We start from the raw sequence: 17,771 nt of genomic DNA on the forward strand, positions 1-17,771 counted from the left end.
ACCACAATTTGTATAGCTATTCCCCTATCAATGGGCATCTAACTCCTAGTTCTTTGTTCTCCAAAAGAGTGATGCTGTCAACATTTGGGGTACATGCATAGTCATTCTTTTTATCAGAGACCTCCTTGGGGCATATGCCTAGCAGTGGAATATCTGGGTCAGGGGAGTGAATATTTTAACCATATTATTTGCATAATTTCAAATTACTTCCTGATATGGTTGCACTAAATTACATCTCCACCAACAATGCACTAGTATGCCTGTCTTTGCACAATACCACCAAAAGTGACTATTCCTATGTTTTGTCATCTTTACCAGGTTGCTGGGTATGTGGTGAAAACTTAAAGATTGGAGAGATCATTATGGAGAGATCCTACTACAGTGTCAAGCACTGTGTTCAGTACTGCAGAGATAAAGACAAAAAAGAAACAGTGCCTTCTCTCAATTAGCTTATATAGATTGAATTAGGAGTGGGAGTAACATATGCTTATACTTTCTACAAGTATATGCAAAATAAATAAAAGGTAATTTGGAGGAGTGGGGGCAAAAAGACCTGGGATGAGGGTGGTTCAAGAAAGGCTTTGTCTAGAAGGTAGCACTAGACTTGAACTTAGAAGGAACTTTGGGATTCTAAGAAGTAGAAGTGGTGAAGGAGTATATTCCAAACATGGGGGACAGCTTCTTCAAAGACTTGGGTGCAGGGAATTGAGTATCATGTGTCAGGAATTGCAAGAAAGCAAATTCAGTTGGAACACAGAGTGTGTAAAGGGATATAATGTACTATAAGGCTGGAAAGGTAGGTGGGTGCCAGGTTGTGAGGGATTTTAAATGCCAAAACAAAGGAATTTGTACTTTATCATAGAGGCAATGGGGAACCATTAGAGAATTGTGAGTAGGAGAGTCACATAGGCCAGTGCTTTAGCAATATCACTTTGGAAGATGTGTATAGGATAAAGTTGAGAGAGGGGAAACTTGAAGTTGTTACTGTTCATTTGTTCAGTCGTGTCCGACTTTTTGTAATCCCATGGATTATAGCACGTCAGGCCCTTCTGCCCTCCGCTATATCTTGAAGTCTGTCCAAGTTCATGTTTGTTGTTTCCATGATACCTCTATCCATCTCATCCTCTGCCATCCCTTTTTCCTTTTGCCTTCAATCTTTCCCAACATCAGGGTCTTTTCCAGTGAGTCCCACCTTCTCATTCTGTGGCCAAAGTATTTAAGCTTCAGCTTCAGCATTTGACCTTCCAGTGAATAGTCTGACTTAATTTCCTAAAGTATTGACTGATTTGATCTCCTTGCTGCTCAAGGGACTCTCATAAGTCTTCCCCAGTGCCACAGTTTGAAAGCATCAATTCTACAGTGCTCAGCTTTCCTTATAGTCCATCCCTCGCAGCCATACGTTACTACTAGAAAAACCATAGGTTTGACTATATGGACCTTTGTCCACAAGGTGATATCTCTACTTTTTAGTATGCTGTCCAGATCTGCCATTGCTTTCTTTCCAAGGAGCAAGCGTCTTTTAATTTCACGGCTGCAGTCACAGTCTGCAGTGATCTTTGAGCCCAAGAATATAAAATCTGACACTGCTTCCATTTCTTCTCCTTCTATTTGCCAGGAAGTGATGGGACCAGTTGCCAAGATCTTAGGTTTTTTTGATGTTAAGCTTCAAGCCAGCTTTTATACTCTCCTCTTTCACCCTCATCAAGAGGCTTCTTAATTCCTCTTCACTTTTTGCCATCAGAGTGGTATCATCTGCATATCTGAGATGGTTGATATTTCTCCCAGCAACCTGAATTCTGGCTTTTGATTCATCCAGCCTGGCATTTCACAGTACTCTTCAGTGATCCAGGGGAGGAGACTTGAGGCAGGGAGACTAATTAGGAGGCTAATTAGGAGGTCATGGCAATAGTCCAGGTGAGAGGTGATGAAAGCCTGACCTAGAGTACGTGAATAGGAAAAAGGAGGCAAATATGAGAGATGTTGTGGGAGTGGATTCTACCAAATGTAGCCATTGAATAGATATGTGGAGTGAAGGAGAATGAAGAGTCACGCATGACTGAGGTTGTGAATCTGGGTGACTGGAAAGACGATGCTGTCCTTGACGGAGATAGGCAAGTTCAAAAGAGAGGGGGATTAGGGACACAAGAATGATGAGGGTTGTTTTGGACATGTTGATTTTGAGATAGCTTTTGAGCTATACAGTGTGAAATGATGTGGGCCTGGGGCTCAAGAGAGAGATTACTGCTAGAGTTATGGATTTAGAATTCATATATAAGCTTCAGAGTCATGTGAGCAGCAAGATGGAGGACTGGACAAGAGGGACAGCAAGAAAGCCAGTTGAACTGGATTTCAGCTGCAGGCTTCTCAAAGGCATAGGACATAGCTGTGTTGCTGTTTTGGTCTCCAGCAGTATTATAAACAGGGAGGTTAGCCATGAGCTGACTCCATGAAATAAAGAATCCTTCCATTCTTTCAAAGCATCCTTCTCACCCCACCAAAAGCTATCAATGTAAATTTGTTCTTAAAGCGTAAGTCTGATAATTGTTGTATCGAACCCCTTCTCCCCCTCCCGCACTTTCAGTATACTCCAGTGGCTCCCTATCACCTCCAGGATCAAATATACAATCCTCGTTTTAGCATTCAAAGCTCTTCAGAACCTAGCCCTCTCCCATCTTTCCAGTCTTCACACCTTCCTACCCCGCTCTATGTACTCTAAAATTCCATGGCTCTGGCTTCCTTGCTTTTCCTCAACCAAGACACTCCATCTCTTGGCTCTGGGCATTTTTACTGGACTGTCCAGTAAATTACATGCCCAGAATTCTCTCTCCTCATCTCCAGTTCTTTCGCCTCCCTGGCTTCCTTCAAATCCCAGCTAAAACCCAGCCTTTTACAAGAAGTCTTTGCAGATCCCCTTTAATGCTATGCTTTCCCCCTGCTGAGTAGCCCCAATTTATTCTGTCTGCCACTAGTTTGTATATAGTCATTTGCATGTTGTCTCATTCATTAGACTGTCAGCTCCTTGAGAGCAGAGACTGGGTTTTTTTTTCCTTTCTTTGTATCTCCAGTGCTTAGCACATTGCCTGGCACACAGTAGGCACTTAAATGCTTGTTGACTAACTGAATTAAAAAACCATAATCTGTCAGAGATGGAAGGGATCTTAGAATTCATTTAGTCCAATATCCTGATTTCATACATGAAGAAAATGAAGCCCAGAGACTAGAGTAATTTACCCAAGGTCACACAGCACATTTAGAAACTCATTTTCAAAGTTTCATATGCCAAATATTTCCAACTTTTCAATTTTAGAAGGAATGTAATAATATGTGCTCTTCATCTGTTTTTCAATAAACCATTCTTCCCACTACCCCCTGCCCCCCCCCACATACACATTTAGCTTTTTGTTACCAAAAGTCAGACATTAGATTTATGGACCACGCCCACATCTGACATGCAAACCATGTTTGTCAAAGCATATTCCTAATATTGGCATATGCTTCTGCTCCCAGTGGGAGGAAATCAAAGAAAATCACATGAACACATTCCCAAATCATGATGATCTTGAATTTCATAATTAGGGATTAGAAATGCTAATAGACAAGAACACAATCGCACTACTGCAGCTGAAAAAAGAATGCCAGAGACCAGCCTGCTCCGTCCTGGGAATCAGGAAGATGGAGGCTCAAATCAGAGGTCTAATCCTTATTAACCATGTCACTTGACCACTCTGAGCCTCAGTTTTCTCATCTTTAAAATGGGGATAATAATAGCATTTCCTTCACAGGGTTGTTGGAAGGTTCAAATGGGATGTTTGTTGTTGTTCAGTCATTTCAGTTGTGTTCAACTCTCCGTGACCCACTTTGGGGTTTTCCTGGCAGAGATACTGGACTGGTTTGCCATTTCCATCTCCAACTCATTTTACAGATGAGGAAACTGAGGCAAAGAGGGTTAAGTGAGTTGTCCAGGGTCACACAACTAGGAAGTGTATCTAAAGGCATATTTGAACTGAGGTATTCCTGATTCTAGTCCTGGTCCTCCATAAACTACAGTGCCCTCTTCAAGTGGGATAGTGAACATAAAATGCCTTCCCTTCAAAATTGCCTTATATACAGGATGTCCTAAAATCTTAGTGAGGTTTTAAGCCTTAATAGCTTAAGTAGCTATTCATTTAGCTTTATTGGTTTATTTGAGGAACGGGCTTTGTAAATCTTAAAGTGCTATCAATATGTGAGTTGTTATTTTTACCTACCTAAAGGGTTGTTTTAAGGAAAGTCTGTTGTAGCCCTTGGGGTACTATAGAAATGAGTTATAATTATTATTAATAAATCCATAGTGAATGAGGGACTATAGGGCATTCTCAGTTGTTTAGTTTCTTTGTGAAGGTATTTTGCCATCAGGATCCAAGGGGAAACCTAACACCCCCCTCTAGCCCTTCCCCCCCAAAATAGATTTTTTTTCTCCACAGTCCACCGTCTTTTGATGTTCCTACCGTATGGAGGAGAAAGGAAAAAGACAAATGTGTGTTTGATCCCAAGAGATGGGAAGCCACTCTGGGGTAGCAGCATCTGGCCGGAGGTGGAGCCTTGCTAGTCACTTAGCATCCTGGCGGGCTGGGGATGGGAGAGCCTCACAAGCCCCATGGTGGCCATGCCTAGCTGCTCCCCTCCACCCCCAACACTCACTTGCTCTTCTAATCATTGTGGGGCTTTCAATGGGAATCTTGTCACTTCACTTTGGAGCCACGACCTATGGCAGGTCCTGGGGGAATATATTAAAAACATTCGCTCAAGCCCATATACTTTCTTCCCATATCGAGCCCAGGGGGGAAGCCGATGGGCTTAATTTATGTGGCAAAGGGCCTGGGAAGGCCTCCTGAAAAGAAATCCAGCCACAAGGCCTGCAGGAAGTGGGGGGGGGGGGGGGGGAGGAAAAGGAGGAGGCCAAGAGCATGCCAGAAGCCTCTCTCTTAAACTGGAGGAAAGGACACACACACACACACACATCTCCCCTTTAAATCAAGCCCACTTAGAGCAATAATAAAAATGATAGAAATCCCCATGCCTGTTGTGCATTATTGTTTCCAAAATACTTTCAGTACAACAGCCCCGTGACAAAGGGCGTGAGTTCTGTTATTGCCATTTTGCAGATGAGGAAACTGAGGCCCCAAGAAGGGAAATAGGCTGCCCAGCATTATACAACTAGTTAGTAGAAGAGCTAGGATTTGAACCACTTTATTGTGCTCTATCTCCTTCCCTACCTCTCACCCAGTCCTGATTCCCAGACCAGGGTAGTTTCCATTCACCCAAATAAGTCTCCTTTGTTCTGTGGTATGCTTACCGGTATGGTTCTGAAGGTTGTAGTCGCCCTCATTGTGCTTAGGACTATTGTGACATACTTTTCTTTCTTTTTCCCCTCCACCCCCTTCCCTTCCCTAGGTACAGCCAGAAGGTGGCCAAGAATGTATCCAAAGGTCTGACCAGCACCCATGACATGAAAACAAAAGGTCCTGAGCCAATAATAAGTCAAATTATCGACAAACTGAAACACATTAACCAGGTAGGTGGTGCTTCGAACAGGAAAGAAAATGGCGTGGGCTCAATGAAGGATGACCCAAGAAGGAACCCTTCGGTCCACTAGACCCTGTGCAAGCTCCAGCCTTTGCTCCTAACTCTGACCCTTGGGGCCAAACCGAACACTTGACAGTCCTTAAAATGCTGAAAGGCAGCTAGAATGGTCCATCCTCCCCTGCCTTTAACACAGCCAAGCCAAGCAAGTCTTCTTTCCTCCATGGTAGACATGTCCCATTCTTTGAGCCAAACCCCTTATGCCATAGTCTTCCATCCAGTTAGTGTCCTGCCTGGCTGCTCACCTCCGAATACACTGTAGCTTTTCAATGGTTTTCCTAAAATGGAGTTTGCAGAATGAACACAGTACTCCAGAGGTGATCTGACCAGAGCAGGGCACAGTGGGACCATTGCCTCTCTCATGCCTGATGCCTTGCCTCCCAATAGAGCATGAGTATGCATTTGCTTTTGGAGGCTGGGGAAAGGACATTGGGAAAAGGTGGTGGGAACTGCTTATGCCAAAGAATCTTATTTGTACCCTACAACCTCCCAAAGAAAACAGGAGTCCAGGCCAACCTGAGATGGCTATTTCCTGGGGATCCTAGGCCTTTGCCTGATCTCATTTATTAAGTGCCTACTGTGTGCCAGGAACCATCCTAGACAAAACCATACAGAGAGAAAAGCAAAAATAGACCCTGCCCTAGGGGAGTTTTCATTCTATTTGGGGGGAGGCAGAAAATATACACAGATAAATTAATGCAAAGTAATTTGATGGAGCAGTGCTAACAATAAAGGGAATCAAGAAAGGTATGTTGCAGGTGGTATTTAGCTGAATCTTGATAAAAGCTGGGGCTTCTGAGAGGCAGAGGTAAAGAGGAGGCGGAGGTAAGGAAGTATATTACAGGCCTGGGGAACAGGCAGCCTGGGCAACAGCCAACCTAGGCAAACTTGTGGAAGTAGGAAACAGAGGAAGGGTGTCCCATAAGCCTGGAAAGGGAGGCTGGAGCCAAATTGCAAAATAGCGCCCCCTAGTGGCCATTTTGCCAATGTCTTCTAGGTGGCCACTGGCACTCCTCTTTTAGCCTGAGCCCCACCCAAAGCCCACTGTCCTGAGACTCTAACCTAGGCTGTTCACAAACACTGAGGTCAGCTCACATTTTTTCAGGATATGGAGACAATCACTACCCACTTAAAGGATGTCTGAATTGGAGAAACACTCCATGTGCTCTGTCCCTGGTGAATTTGCTGCATCTGAAATCCCCACAGATATTTTGTGAAACTCCCCCCCCCCCCACTTATGCCCTGCTAAGGTCTTCAGTTCCTTTCCAAGGACTTCATAATCCCCACTGATGCTTGTCTACAAGTCTCATTTATCCCTAACCAAAGTAGGTGATGGTTGTTAGTGATTGGGAATGGTCCAGTTGGTTTAGATTAGTGTTTGGTAGTGAGTGATGGGGAAAAGTGGCTTATCATGGCCCAAGGAAGCGGAGCCATCCTTGCCTCAGTGACTTGGGGGTGCTAGTTCCTGCTCCTGGTAAAGAAACCTGTCAGTTGTGCTCAGGACCAATTCAAAGCAGTCACTAGGCCAGTGTTGGGGCTTCTGTGTGATGATATTAGTTTAATTTTTTTTTAAAACAGAGAAACATTTATAAGGCTTAGCTTGTGTTTGGAAAGGCTCAGCAATAGTGCTGTGGTTCATAATTCACTACAGTGGAGGAGTGTTTGAATGTGACTCCTTTAGTGGCTAGTAAAATGCTATGTACTTGGTGAGTGTAGAATAAATATTTGATAATGATGGTAATGAAGATGTTATAACAGAAAAATGTACAGAACATGGTTGGAATAGCTATATGCATATAAATATGAATACATACACATTTATATTCATATTACGTGATAAAGAGAAGGGAGAAAATAAGGACCAGGGTTAGTTGAGAGTAGAGGAGGTCAATGTGGGCTAGACTGGTCAAGGAAAGTTTGGGGGTGAGTGAAATTGAAAAGGGCCTTAAAATATGAGGGAGGTTTAGATAGTCAGAGAGGAAGAGGAAGGGACTTTATGAGCAAATGCTCAGGGACAGGTGCAAGGAGGATGAGATGAGAAAGAACTTGTGGATGGTTCGGTGCTGCTCATCCTCATCAGGAGATGAATAACTCTCTGCATGTTTCTCCTCAAAGCTAGATGAGCAGTCTCATTTTCTTATGTGACATATAGCTGATTTTTGCATGCAGATATGAAGAAATAAGATTGACCCTTGTATATAATTCTTTTTTTTTTAATAATTTGCTCAGTTCTCTTTTTTATTTAGCTTTGAGGGCCTGATTTCAGGGGGAATTTTTTTTTTACCATTTTTTTTTAGGCAATTGGGGTTAAGTGACTTGCCCAGGGTCACACAGCTAGTAAGTGTCAAGTGTTTGGTCTGAGGCCGGATTTGAACTCAGGTCCTCCTGACTTCAGGGCCGGTGCTCTATCCACTGCGCCACCTAGCTGCCCCTATATAATTCTTTAGTGCCCATAAACATGCATCTGAAACCACCATGTTATGGAACTATGTGTGTAGTATAACTATAGAAAAAGTGTTGTTGTTGTTTCACTATGGGTGTAGTACTTGAGGCTGGAAGGGAACCATGTTGCTGTGTTGTAATGAGACCACCTATTGCCATCCTTTCTCCTCCAACATTAGAAAGTCCTACACAAACAGTAATGCATAAGAGCTAAATTTTCAAACACAAGCAGTTGGCTTATCCTTCCTTTTATGTAGGGGCTTGAGTAAACTCCAGTGTCAGCGACCCTTTGTTGCCTACTCCAGGGCCATTACCCACAGCTGCTGCCTTCCCAGCTATGTAGCCAGGCTGCCCTGCCTTTCTAACTGGGCTAACACTCCTGTATGTCCCACACAGAATGACACAGTAAAAAATATACTGAATTTGGAGTCATGAGATATGGGTATGAATTCCAGCTCTGCCACAGCTGTCAGCTGTGTGACCTTGGTCAAATTGTTTAACATCCTTGGGCCTCAGTTTTCTTATCTGCAAAATGAAGGAATTGAACTAGATGGCCACTGAAATCCCTTCCAGCTCCATATTTGTGATCTTATGAACTCTGTCCATTCTTTCCCTCTTCCTTTTTCCTTTGGCCCTCCTCTCATCCTGTAAAGCCCCAAAAGGACCTTGACAGGGAGCATGGTCAAGTTTGTTAGGGACCTCATTGCTTCCCTCCTTTCACATCCTACATACAGGCCATGAACAATTCTATTTCCTCTCAGAACAAGCAAACATAAATAAGTAAATGAGTAAGCACCTGCTTCTCATGAAGGATGAGCTTGGGGCCAATTGTAATGGTTGCTGTTCAGTTGCCTGAATGCTCTGAGCTCAAAGCATCTGTGCTAAAGAATTTTCCCCAATCTGTGGTACTTGGAACAGCTGGACCAAGTGTTTTCAGACCTTAAAAAAGGCCACATTTTGGCCAGAACTCAAAATAGGGAGAGTGTCAGCCCTCAAAGGAAGCATTGGGGAAGCTGTGAATAAGAGAATAACAAATGTGAGAAGAATTCTGTGTGGAACCTTGGGCAAATCCCTTCCCCTCTGTGGGGCTCAGCTTCCTCCTCTGTGCAATGAGCGGCTTGGACAAGTCTCTCTTAGGTCTTTTTCCTCCCCAACCCTCTATGGTGCTGTGATTCTCTGAATATGCCTTACATCTGTGTAACACTTAATAGTTTTCAAAGTTTTTGAAACATCTCAAAGACCTATGGATTAGAAGAAAAGAAACCTAGCTTTTCACTGTCTTATATGTAGGTGGCAGCCCTTCCCTGTACCCTTTATTAAGATCTCATTACTCCAGACAGAAAGTCATTCTTACTGCCTCCTATGGGAGAAATAATATTGTCCCTATTTTGACCAGTGGGGAAACGGGGGCAAAAAGTGTCTGTGGTACTGAAACATCTAGTAAATTCAGTCACAAACCTAATGAATTAATCAGGTTCTCCCTTCCCCCAAATCCAAATATATGGATGGTGTCAGTAGCACAGGGGGATAGGCTCACTGTGGGCCACTGAGGCCAAAGAGAGTGTAGGAGGCTCCTTGTGTTGCATGTGAGAGACATCCTTGGGAAACTAGTGCTGTGCTAAGGTTGCAGCGATAACATCAGATGATTGTATAAGAACTTTCACCGGAATGTTTAGGGCAAGCTGCAGAATAATGAAGGGGCTGAAGTTGCTTGGGCCAAACTACTTGATTATCTTAATGATTGGACCATGTAATCATGTGTAGCTGCAATGTCCTCGGTGTTTGGTTTGAGTACTTCTCTCCTAGGGTCAGCATAGTGGTCGTATGTACATGTATGTGTTGGGGAGGGTGTCCGTCTATCCCTAAGTTATTGGGTTGGGCTACTCTGTAATGTACACGGAGCATACCCCAGTGCTAGAGGAAGAGGGAAGTATGGCAGCAAGCACTGAACTTGGGTCCGAATGAAGTTGAACTAAACTGATGTGATGCTTGGGCATCATGGAGACACAGGGTCAAATCGACAAATCGGTGGTGGGGGTCAAAAGCAAACACTATTGTGACTCTGCTTTTGGTAGCCTGTGCAGTATATACCCATATGCCTACTTATATCACAACCTCAGAGTGGGCCAGGAGGTCATTGCCCAACCACTATCTGGACAGAAATAGGCTCTCCAGCGTTGGCAAAATGCTCACCCAGGCTTCTCTTGAAGAACAACAATGGAGAACTTGCCTCCTCCTAAGTTTACCTCTTCCACCTGGAGGCTCTTCCTGTCTCCCAGCCCCCCCCCCTTCTCTACTCTAGGACAAACACCTCCAGTTTATTGTGTAAGGGTGGGGCTCAAGTGAATAAATAACATCTCACCCCATTTAAACTAAGTATTACCCTAACGAGGTGAGAACACATCTTCATAAATCAGACTTCTAACTAAGTGCTAAAAGCTAAGGAAACTTGGTCACATCCTAGAGGTCTTCATCTATAAAATATCAATCCAATTTGGGCTCCAGATGGGAGAGAGGGTTCCGGCAAAACCACTGGGAAGCACTGCTTAAGAGTGGGGAAGAAAAGGTTTGGGCGTCAGCCTCAGCCTAGGTCCCCTTCCCCCTTCCCCCTTTCCCCCTTTCCCCTTCCTCCTCCCCTATACCTTGACTGAAGGAGCACTTTGTGAACTTCCAAGGGTCCAGAGGATTTTGAACTTCCTATAATTGTTCTAGCCTCTCTCAGTTCAGCAGCAATAGGTGGCAGTGTCTATATCATGAGATAAGCATAGCCTGGATATAATACAGGAAAGCCAATTCACAGCTCCTCGAGGAGCCCAGCAGAAAAGGAACACTATGCCTGGGGAACTTCATATGCACCCCACAAAGGGGAGAACAGGACATTCAGCAACCAAAAGCTATGAGTTACCCTTTTGCCACACATTCTCTCTCAGCTTGAAGCCACTTTCCCCTAGACTTCTGTAGAGACTTATGGGAAGGTATGTCATAGTCTTTTTGAAGGATGTTTTATATCAAATGTGCCTTCTATACTACCTTAGTAAACTCTTTTGGAAAAGCTCATTTGGTCTGGCTGATTAATTGATCTCAACTGATAATCAAGGCTGGAAACACACCAGTGGGGGCTTATGAGCCAATAGCATTAAAAAGGCAAACCCCATCCCCTTGGGGATACCCCTAGGACCCTGAGGGGAAAGCGTATGTAGCCTAGCTCTGGGGGACCTCACTTGTTAGCTTGAGTGGGACTTGGGATGATGACTCCCAGAATTTACATGTGCTACAGCTGGTTCATAGCTTTAGAGGTGGCAGGACTCTTAGAGATGATGTGATTCATCCTCCTCCTCCTCCTCCTCCTCCATTCCAAATGAGACTTAGGAAGGTTAGGTGGTTTGCCTAAGATCACAGGTAGCTGGAAGCCAAGTCCTCATTCTGACCCATGTCCTGATTCCTAAATCAGTGCCCTTTCCACTGCACCGCACTGCCCTGCCCTCTAAATGGATTCTCATGTGACATCTTCTTGAGACCTTTTGCCATCCTATTGGCCCTCCTCTGGCCTTGTTGCATACCCCAAAATAACTCACTCTCTCTGAGAAATTTGCAGCTGCCTTGTTCTATATGATGGCTGGTGTTGATAGCCCTGGAAATCACATAGACGCTGAGCAGTAAAAGTAACATTGTTTCTGTACTAACAGACTCCTGGGCAGCCTAACCTTGAGGGTCTGAGGCCAGGGTCAGGCCCCAGGCCTTTGCCTGGGAAGGCTGCAGGTGCAGCCTGCTCCCCCCTTCTTGTAGGCCCAAGTTCACATGTCACATTCCCATGCCTGGAAAGGGAACAAGTGGGGGAGCTTTTCATTTCCTTTTTCAGTTGCGGATTTGTGGCAGGATTTATCACGGGGTTTGGGGAGAGGCGTTTAGCTTGTCTAAGTCATCCATGGCAATCCTCGAATTGCTTTCTGACCAGTTTCTATTTTTCTTGCGGTACTGATCTCCAAGGCCCAGAAGCTAGTAGTAATGGCCAGCAGACGTGAGCAATGTGATGGTATTGTGGGCCATTTATCCTTAGTGGATTTTATCAGTAACACTTGATTTCCTGTTCAGAGGAACGGGGCCATGGTAATGTAGTCAGACTGGAACCTGCCTCAGACAGTATCGCTTCCAAGGAAATCCAGCCATTTATTGCTTTTCTCCAGTTTCAGGTCAGGTTCAAATGAAAGAAATTCCAGAAATTGTTTTCATTCCGGGTATAAGCAGTTGAAACTGAAGCGGCCAATGCCTGCTCACTCCATCCTGAGAGGGTTTGATTCAAAGATGAATAAAGACAGGCATAGTAGAAAAAGAACCCAGGACTGAGGGGCCAGAAATATAAGCTCTTTGCGACTTCTGGGTCCCCCAAAAGTCAGAACTGGATTTGGATCCTGGTTCTATTCTTTTCCATCTGTGCAATCTTGGACAAGGTAAGTCATCAAGCATTCATTAAGTTTTTCCTATTAGCCAACCACTGGGAATACAAACACAAGCTGAAAGACAGTTCTTGCCCTTAAGAAGCTTACATTCTAATGAAGGAAGATAAGGCATAAAAGGAAAGTGAAGGGGGGTGAAGGGTGGGTAGAGTAGGAGAAGGTTTGATACCCAAGAGAAAGTCTGGGGAGTCTGCAGTGGAGACTGGGTAAGAGGAAGGCTTGGCTGACTTGGGCATTTTGAAAATGGAGGTTCCAGGAGGAACCAGCCAATCAGAGGAAGGGGATCACAGGGCAGAGAATACTTCCAGCGTCAGAAGTCCAGGGAAGGAGTGAACTTAAAGGATGAAGAGGTTTCTGTGGCATGGTAAAAAAAAAAAAAGTCATCACACCACATTGCCTCTCTTTAAAATGAAAAACAACAACTAAAACCTCTCCGCTGCCAGATTTTTTCTTTCCTGGCTGATGAGAAGCCGAGGGACCCCACTGGGAGTCAAATTCCCGACTCCTTATCTGGGAGACATATGGTCCAATGCCTTTAATTGTATTGCTTTCATGTTGTTTTTTTCTTCTTTTCTCCCATTTTTATAGCTTTGCCAAGTCATAATAGCCACTATCTCAATGATGTTTTCCAGCTTCCAACAAGCTTTCTTTCCCCATACAACCCTGGAAAGAAAGCAGTGTAATTCTTGTTATCCCTATTTTATAGATGAGGACAGTGAGGCCCAGAGCAACAGATCCAGGCTTTGAACCCAAGGCCTTTGGCTCTTTCCACATAAGGGCTTGGCTCGACTTTCTCTAGGCCACACTGGTGCTTCCTTTGTAGCACTTAGAGAGCAGCTCTGGACCCTGAACAATAGCTTAGGCAGCCCCGTCATTACCAACACAATACCCAAGAGATTGAGGTTTGTGTCCCATCACTTTCTCCACTGGGAAAGAAATTGAACAATGTGTCCTTCTGGGCCACCCCTTTCCAAAAGCCAGGCAGCAGCTGCCACTAACATGCTTTATGACAATGAGCCAGTCATTTGCCCTCTATTGGCCTCAGTTTCCTCATCTGTAAAATGAGGAAAGTGGACTAGATGGCCTCTGAGGTTTATCCAACTCTGAACCCTTTGCTCTCATTAGCTGTACTCAATTAGACTTTCTGGGCCTTCTCTAGTGGACCACGGCAGAGTAGAAAGAGCTTTGGCCTCGGAATCGGGAGACCCTGTATTAAAATTCCTCTCCTGATACCAATGTGGGAGGTCAGGTAAGCCACCTGTTCTCTGAGCCACTGCCCTCATCTATAAGACAGGAATTCGAAGATTGCACCACCTACCTCACTAGTTGAGAGAAAAATGGAAGTAATTTTTTTGTGTCGGTGAAAATGACGATGGAAACAGCCTGAAGATGTGACCGGATTATGTGAGAAAACAGTATAGTCAGAAAAACTGAATTCAAATACTGGCTCTGCTATTTGCTTCCTGTTTGACCCTGGCAAGTCCCTTCCCCTCCCTGGGCCTCAGTTTCCTCCTCCATAAAATGTGTGACACTGTGGAAAGAGCCATGGCCTTGGATTAAGGAGGCCTGGCTTCAAACTCTCGATCTCCCACTTGCACCTGGTACTTTACACGAGTTTCTGCATTTTTCCAGAGCTCAGTGTCCTCTGTAAAAGGAGGAGGCTGGATCAGATGACCTCTAGGGGCCATTCCATCTCTAATACTCTTTGCAAACTTTTGGAAACCACCACCATCCCACCCCCCCCCACACACACCCCGCTTCCTGCAGAGAAACTGACTTGGGAGGTATGTGAGTGTTGTTAAAAGATGCCTGAATTCTGAGCAATTGATTTGTAATCCTGTGTAGTATGAACAAGCCATCCTTCTGTTGTATAGGGGAAGCCAGGCATTTAACTGTGGGTCTCATTTCTCCTTTAGAGGACCTGTTTTTGAACCACAGACTCTGGTCTTTAGTACCTTGTAACATCGAGCAAGTCACATCACCTCTCCAATCCTCAGTTTCCCCCTCTGTAAAAAAAAGGAGGCTTTTGAACTAGATGATCTCTAAGGTCCCTTTCAACTCAAGATCCCAAAAGAGAATGCATTCATACAGGTTACCTCTCCGAACCTAATCCCTCCAGCTCACAAGCTGCCTTCTCATCTCTACCTGGAAAAAGCTTTCTCTTCCTTCAAAGCCCAGCTCAGATGTTACCTCCTCCATGATGCCTTCCTGATCACCACCACATACACACCCTCACCTCCCCCCCCCACTGCCTCCCAGGCTCACCCACATACCAAAAATGCTCTTACTTTCAGATATTCTCAGCCTACTTGGCATTACTACCCTTTGTCCCTGTAGTACAGTTCTCTGGATATCTAGCAGCACAGTACAGTGGTCAGAGAACTGGATCTGGAATCTGAGGAGCTGAATTTGAATCCCAGCTCTGTCACTTGCTAGCACTGTGGCCTGGGGCAAGTCACTTTCATTTTTCTGGCTTCAGTTCCTCATCTGTAAAATGAGGTCTGTGGACTAGAGGACCTGGGAGGGCCCCTCTACCTCGAAATCTAAAATCCTCTGATACCAAGGATTCTAAGCTCCTTAAGGACAGATACAGTGATGTTTTTGTTTTTGTACCCCCAGTCAAGCACAGGACTTGGCTTAATATGTACTTAATAAAAATATTTGTTGAACTGTACTAAAATGCTGTTACAACATTTCTCAAATGGCATTAGCAGTGACCAGATTTCCCATCATACCAGTGATACAGTACACACACACACACACACACACACACACAGCACGGAGTAAGGATTTTCGAGAGTAAGTGAAACTATTTGAACTTTTAAAATTTCATCTTGACTTTGCCTGGGAGATGAGTGGAATTGAAGCTGTTTGAAACCAGCCAAGAACCAATGGATTTTATAGACACTTTAGAAACCCAGTTTGTCAATCCGGTAATCCTCAAGTGTGATGATATTCCATTGGGATGGCTTGTCTCTGTCTTCATCAGGGTTAACCCTTCAAAAAACACTGGAAATATTGTTAATGCAAATGATCCCCATTCAAAGCTATCTCTATCCAGAGGTCAAGTGCCATTAGAGGGGAAAAGCCCTGAGCTTGGAGTCCCAGTAGCTGACCTTGGCCAAGGCCCATCTCCTCCTCACAGTCAGCGTTTGCTCCTCTGTCAAACGAGGTTCCTAATCCTCATGTGGCCTACCTCACAGAGTCATTGTGAGGAAATTGCTAAGTAAGTCTGCCCATGCCATGAAGGTGTACCCTGCTGCTCTGGTGCCAGTGTAGTCAGTAAATTGGTCCCCTTTGGATTCATTCTCCATGTTTAAAAATGTGCCACAACTCATAGATAGAACCGGCAGGGACCTCAGAGAGCATCTGGTCAAACTCCCTCTTTTTACAGAAGATGAAACTGAAGCATAGAAAGTGGAAGAGACTTGTCTAAGGTCACACAGTAAATTGTTGCAATGTATTGTGTAAAAGGGCAGCTAGGTGGCGCTGCAGTGGATAGAGCGCTGGGCCTGGAGTCAAGAAGACCTGATGAAATCCAGCCCCAGACACTTACTAGGTATGTGACCCTGGGCAAGTCACTTGACCCTGTTTGCCTCAGTTTCCTTATCTGTCAAATGAGCTGGAGAAGGAAATGGCAAACAGTCCAGTATCTCTGCCAAGAAAACCCCAAATGGAGTCACAGAGAGTCAGGACTGAAAAACAACTAAACAACAAAAGCAACAACATTGTATAAGAGCTAAAGTCAACAGTCCAAGTTAACTACCTGTGGGCTTATATGTTCTCCGCATAGCCTACCATTCAAACAGCAAGAAATTGAATAAAACAGTTCTTGGGAATTCTTTTTGGTGTAGTGTTATTAAGTGGCATGGAGTAATTATGATATTAAAAACACATGTTCTCTAAATTCACCAGACGTGGTAATGATATTTTAAGGCTATTAGGGAAAATGACAGAAGACTTTTTTTTTAAATGATAAACATGTTTTGGAATATGTCGGCTAATTCTTTTTCTACAAGAAAATGATCTTTAGCTCCCCAAAGTCTAAGGCTGGTGTTGAAAAATGAACTCACGCTGTCCTTCTGTAGGCTGCTGTAAGCATGATGGCCTCAGTACTCTCACTGTTGAACATATGTGCATGTACACACATGAATTTTGGCTCCAAATAGAAAGAGAATGTGCATGATATCAATTCTGACTTAGGAGCATAGAAGCCTAGAAGCCTAGATTTGGAGCTAGAAGAGATTTTAAAGGCTCTCTAGTCCAACCCCTCCCCCCTCTTTTTACAGATGAAGAAATCGAGGCCCCAAGAGGTTGAGTGCCTTGACCAAGATCACACAGTGTCAGAAGCAGGATTCAAGCCCAGGTCCTTTGCCTCCAAAAGTCAGCAACTTTTTTTCCCCACTGTACTATACTATGATGTATGGAGGAAGAATGGAAAGAAAGCCTATATGGAATAATAGGGGGAAAACCCTACTGGATTTGGCATTAGATAATCAGAATTTGAGTCTTATTTCCATCATTTTCTATCAATGGGACCTTGGGCAAATCTGTTCTCCTCTCTGGGCCTCAGTTTTCTCATCTGTAAAATGGGAATGGTAATCCCTGCACTACTGGTGTCTCTGGGTCTTTGAGAGGAAAGTGCTTTATAAACCTTAAAACCCTATAGACATAGGAACTCTTAGTATGATGAATAATGGGGGAAGGACTTTTTTCTTTAGAAATTTCCAGTAAGACTTAGTATTTTCTTTACTAGCAACCCCTCGACTAGGTAATTTGTTGCCCTGGTGATAGGCATCCTGAGTTTATGACTCTTCCCATTTTATTGTGAGGACACACGTAAACAAGACCTGGGGAGTGTTTTGTGTCATGCCAGAGGTTCATTCCAGGGATGGTTTTAACTCACATGTTCAAGAATGATCCAAGTTCAACATTACCTAACTAATTAAGACTGAACTTTCTGTCTCTAAAGTTTAGTGGCTTTTCATTATCCTTGTATAATATGCCAAAGTTTGGAAAAGGTATTTAAAGTCCAAGGAGGGAGGTAGGGGAAGCCAACAGGGAAGAAGCAATGAAATCTTAGGCCTAAATCATTTTGTACTTTTCTATTGTTCGTTAATATTTTTATGAAATAAGAAAGCCAAACGTGGCCTGTCTCTATGGAAAGTTTGTTTGCTCCTCTCTGTCTTGCCAAAAGCCTCAGTTTCTTCCCTCACAAAATGGGAGAGTTAGATAAGGGACTATGGATGAGTA

At 44.1% G+C, this 17,771-nt stretch overlaps 1 protein-coding gene across 1 annotated transcript in view; it reads left to right on the forward strand.

Moving 5' to 3' along the window:
* Positions 1-17,771, forward strand: part of GPC3 (glypican 3) — a 686,351-nt gene that overhangs the window by 501,210 nt on the left and 167,370 nt on the right. Inside the window, 1 exon segment of the mRNA XM_027837815.1 lies at positions 5,434-5,554. Within this exon segment, the coding sequence (XP_027693616.1) occupies positions 5,434-5,554 (121 nt within the window).

This window comes from Vombatus ursinus, unplaced genomic scaffold, assembly GCF_900497805.2.
Source record: "Vombatus ursinus unplaced genomic scaffold, bare-nosed wombat genome assembly UNPS02004573.1, whole genome shotgun sequence".
Lineage (NCBI taxonomy): Eukaryota > Metazoa > Chordata > Mammalia > Diprotodontia > Vombatidae > Vombatus > Vombatus ursinus.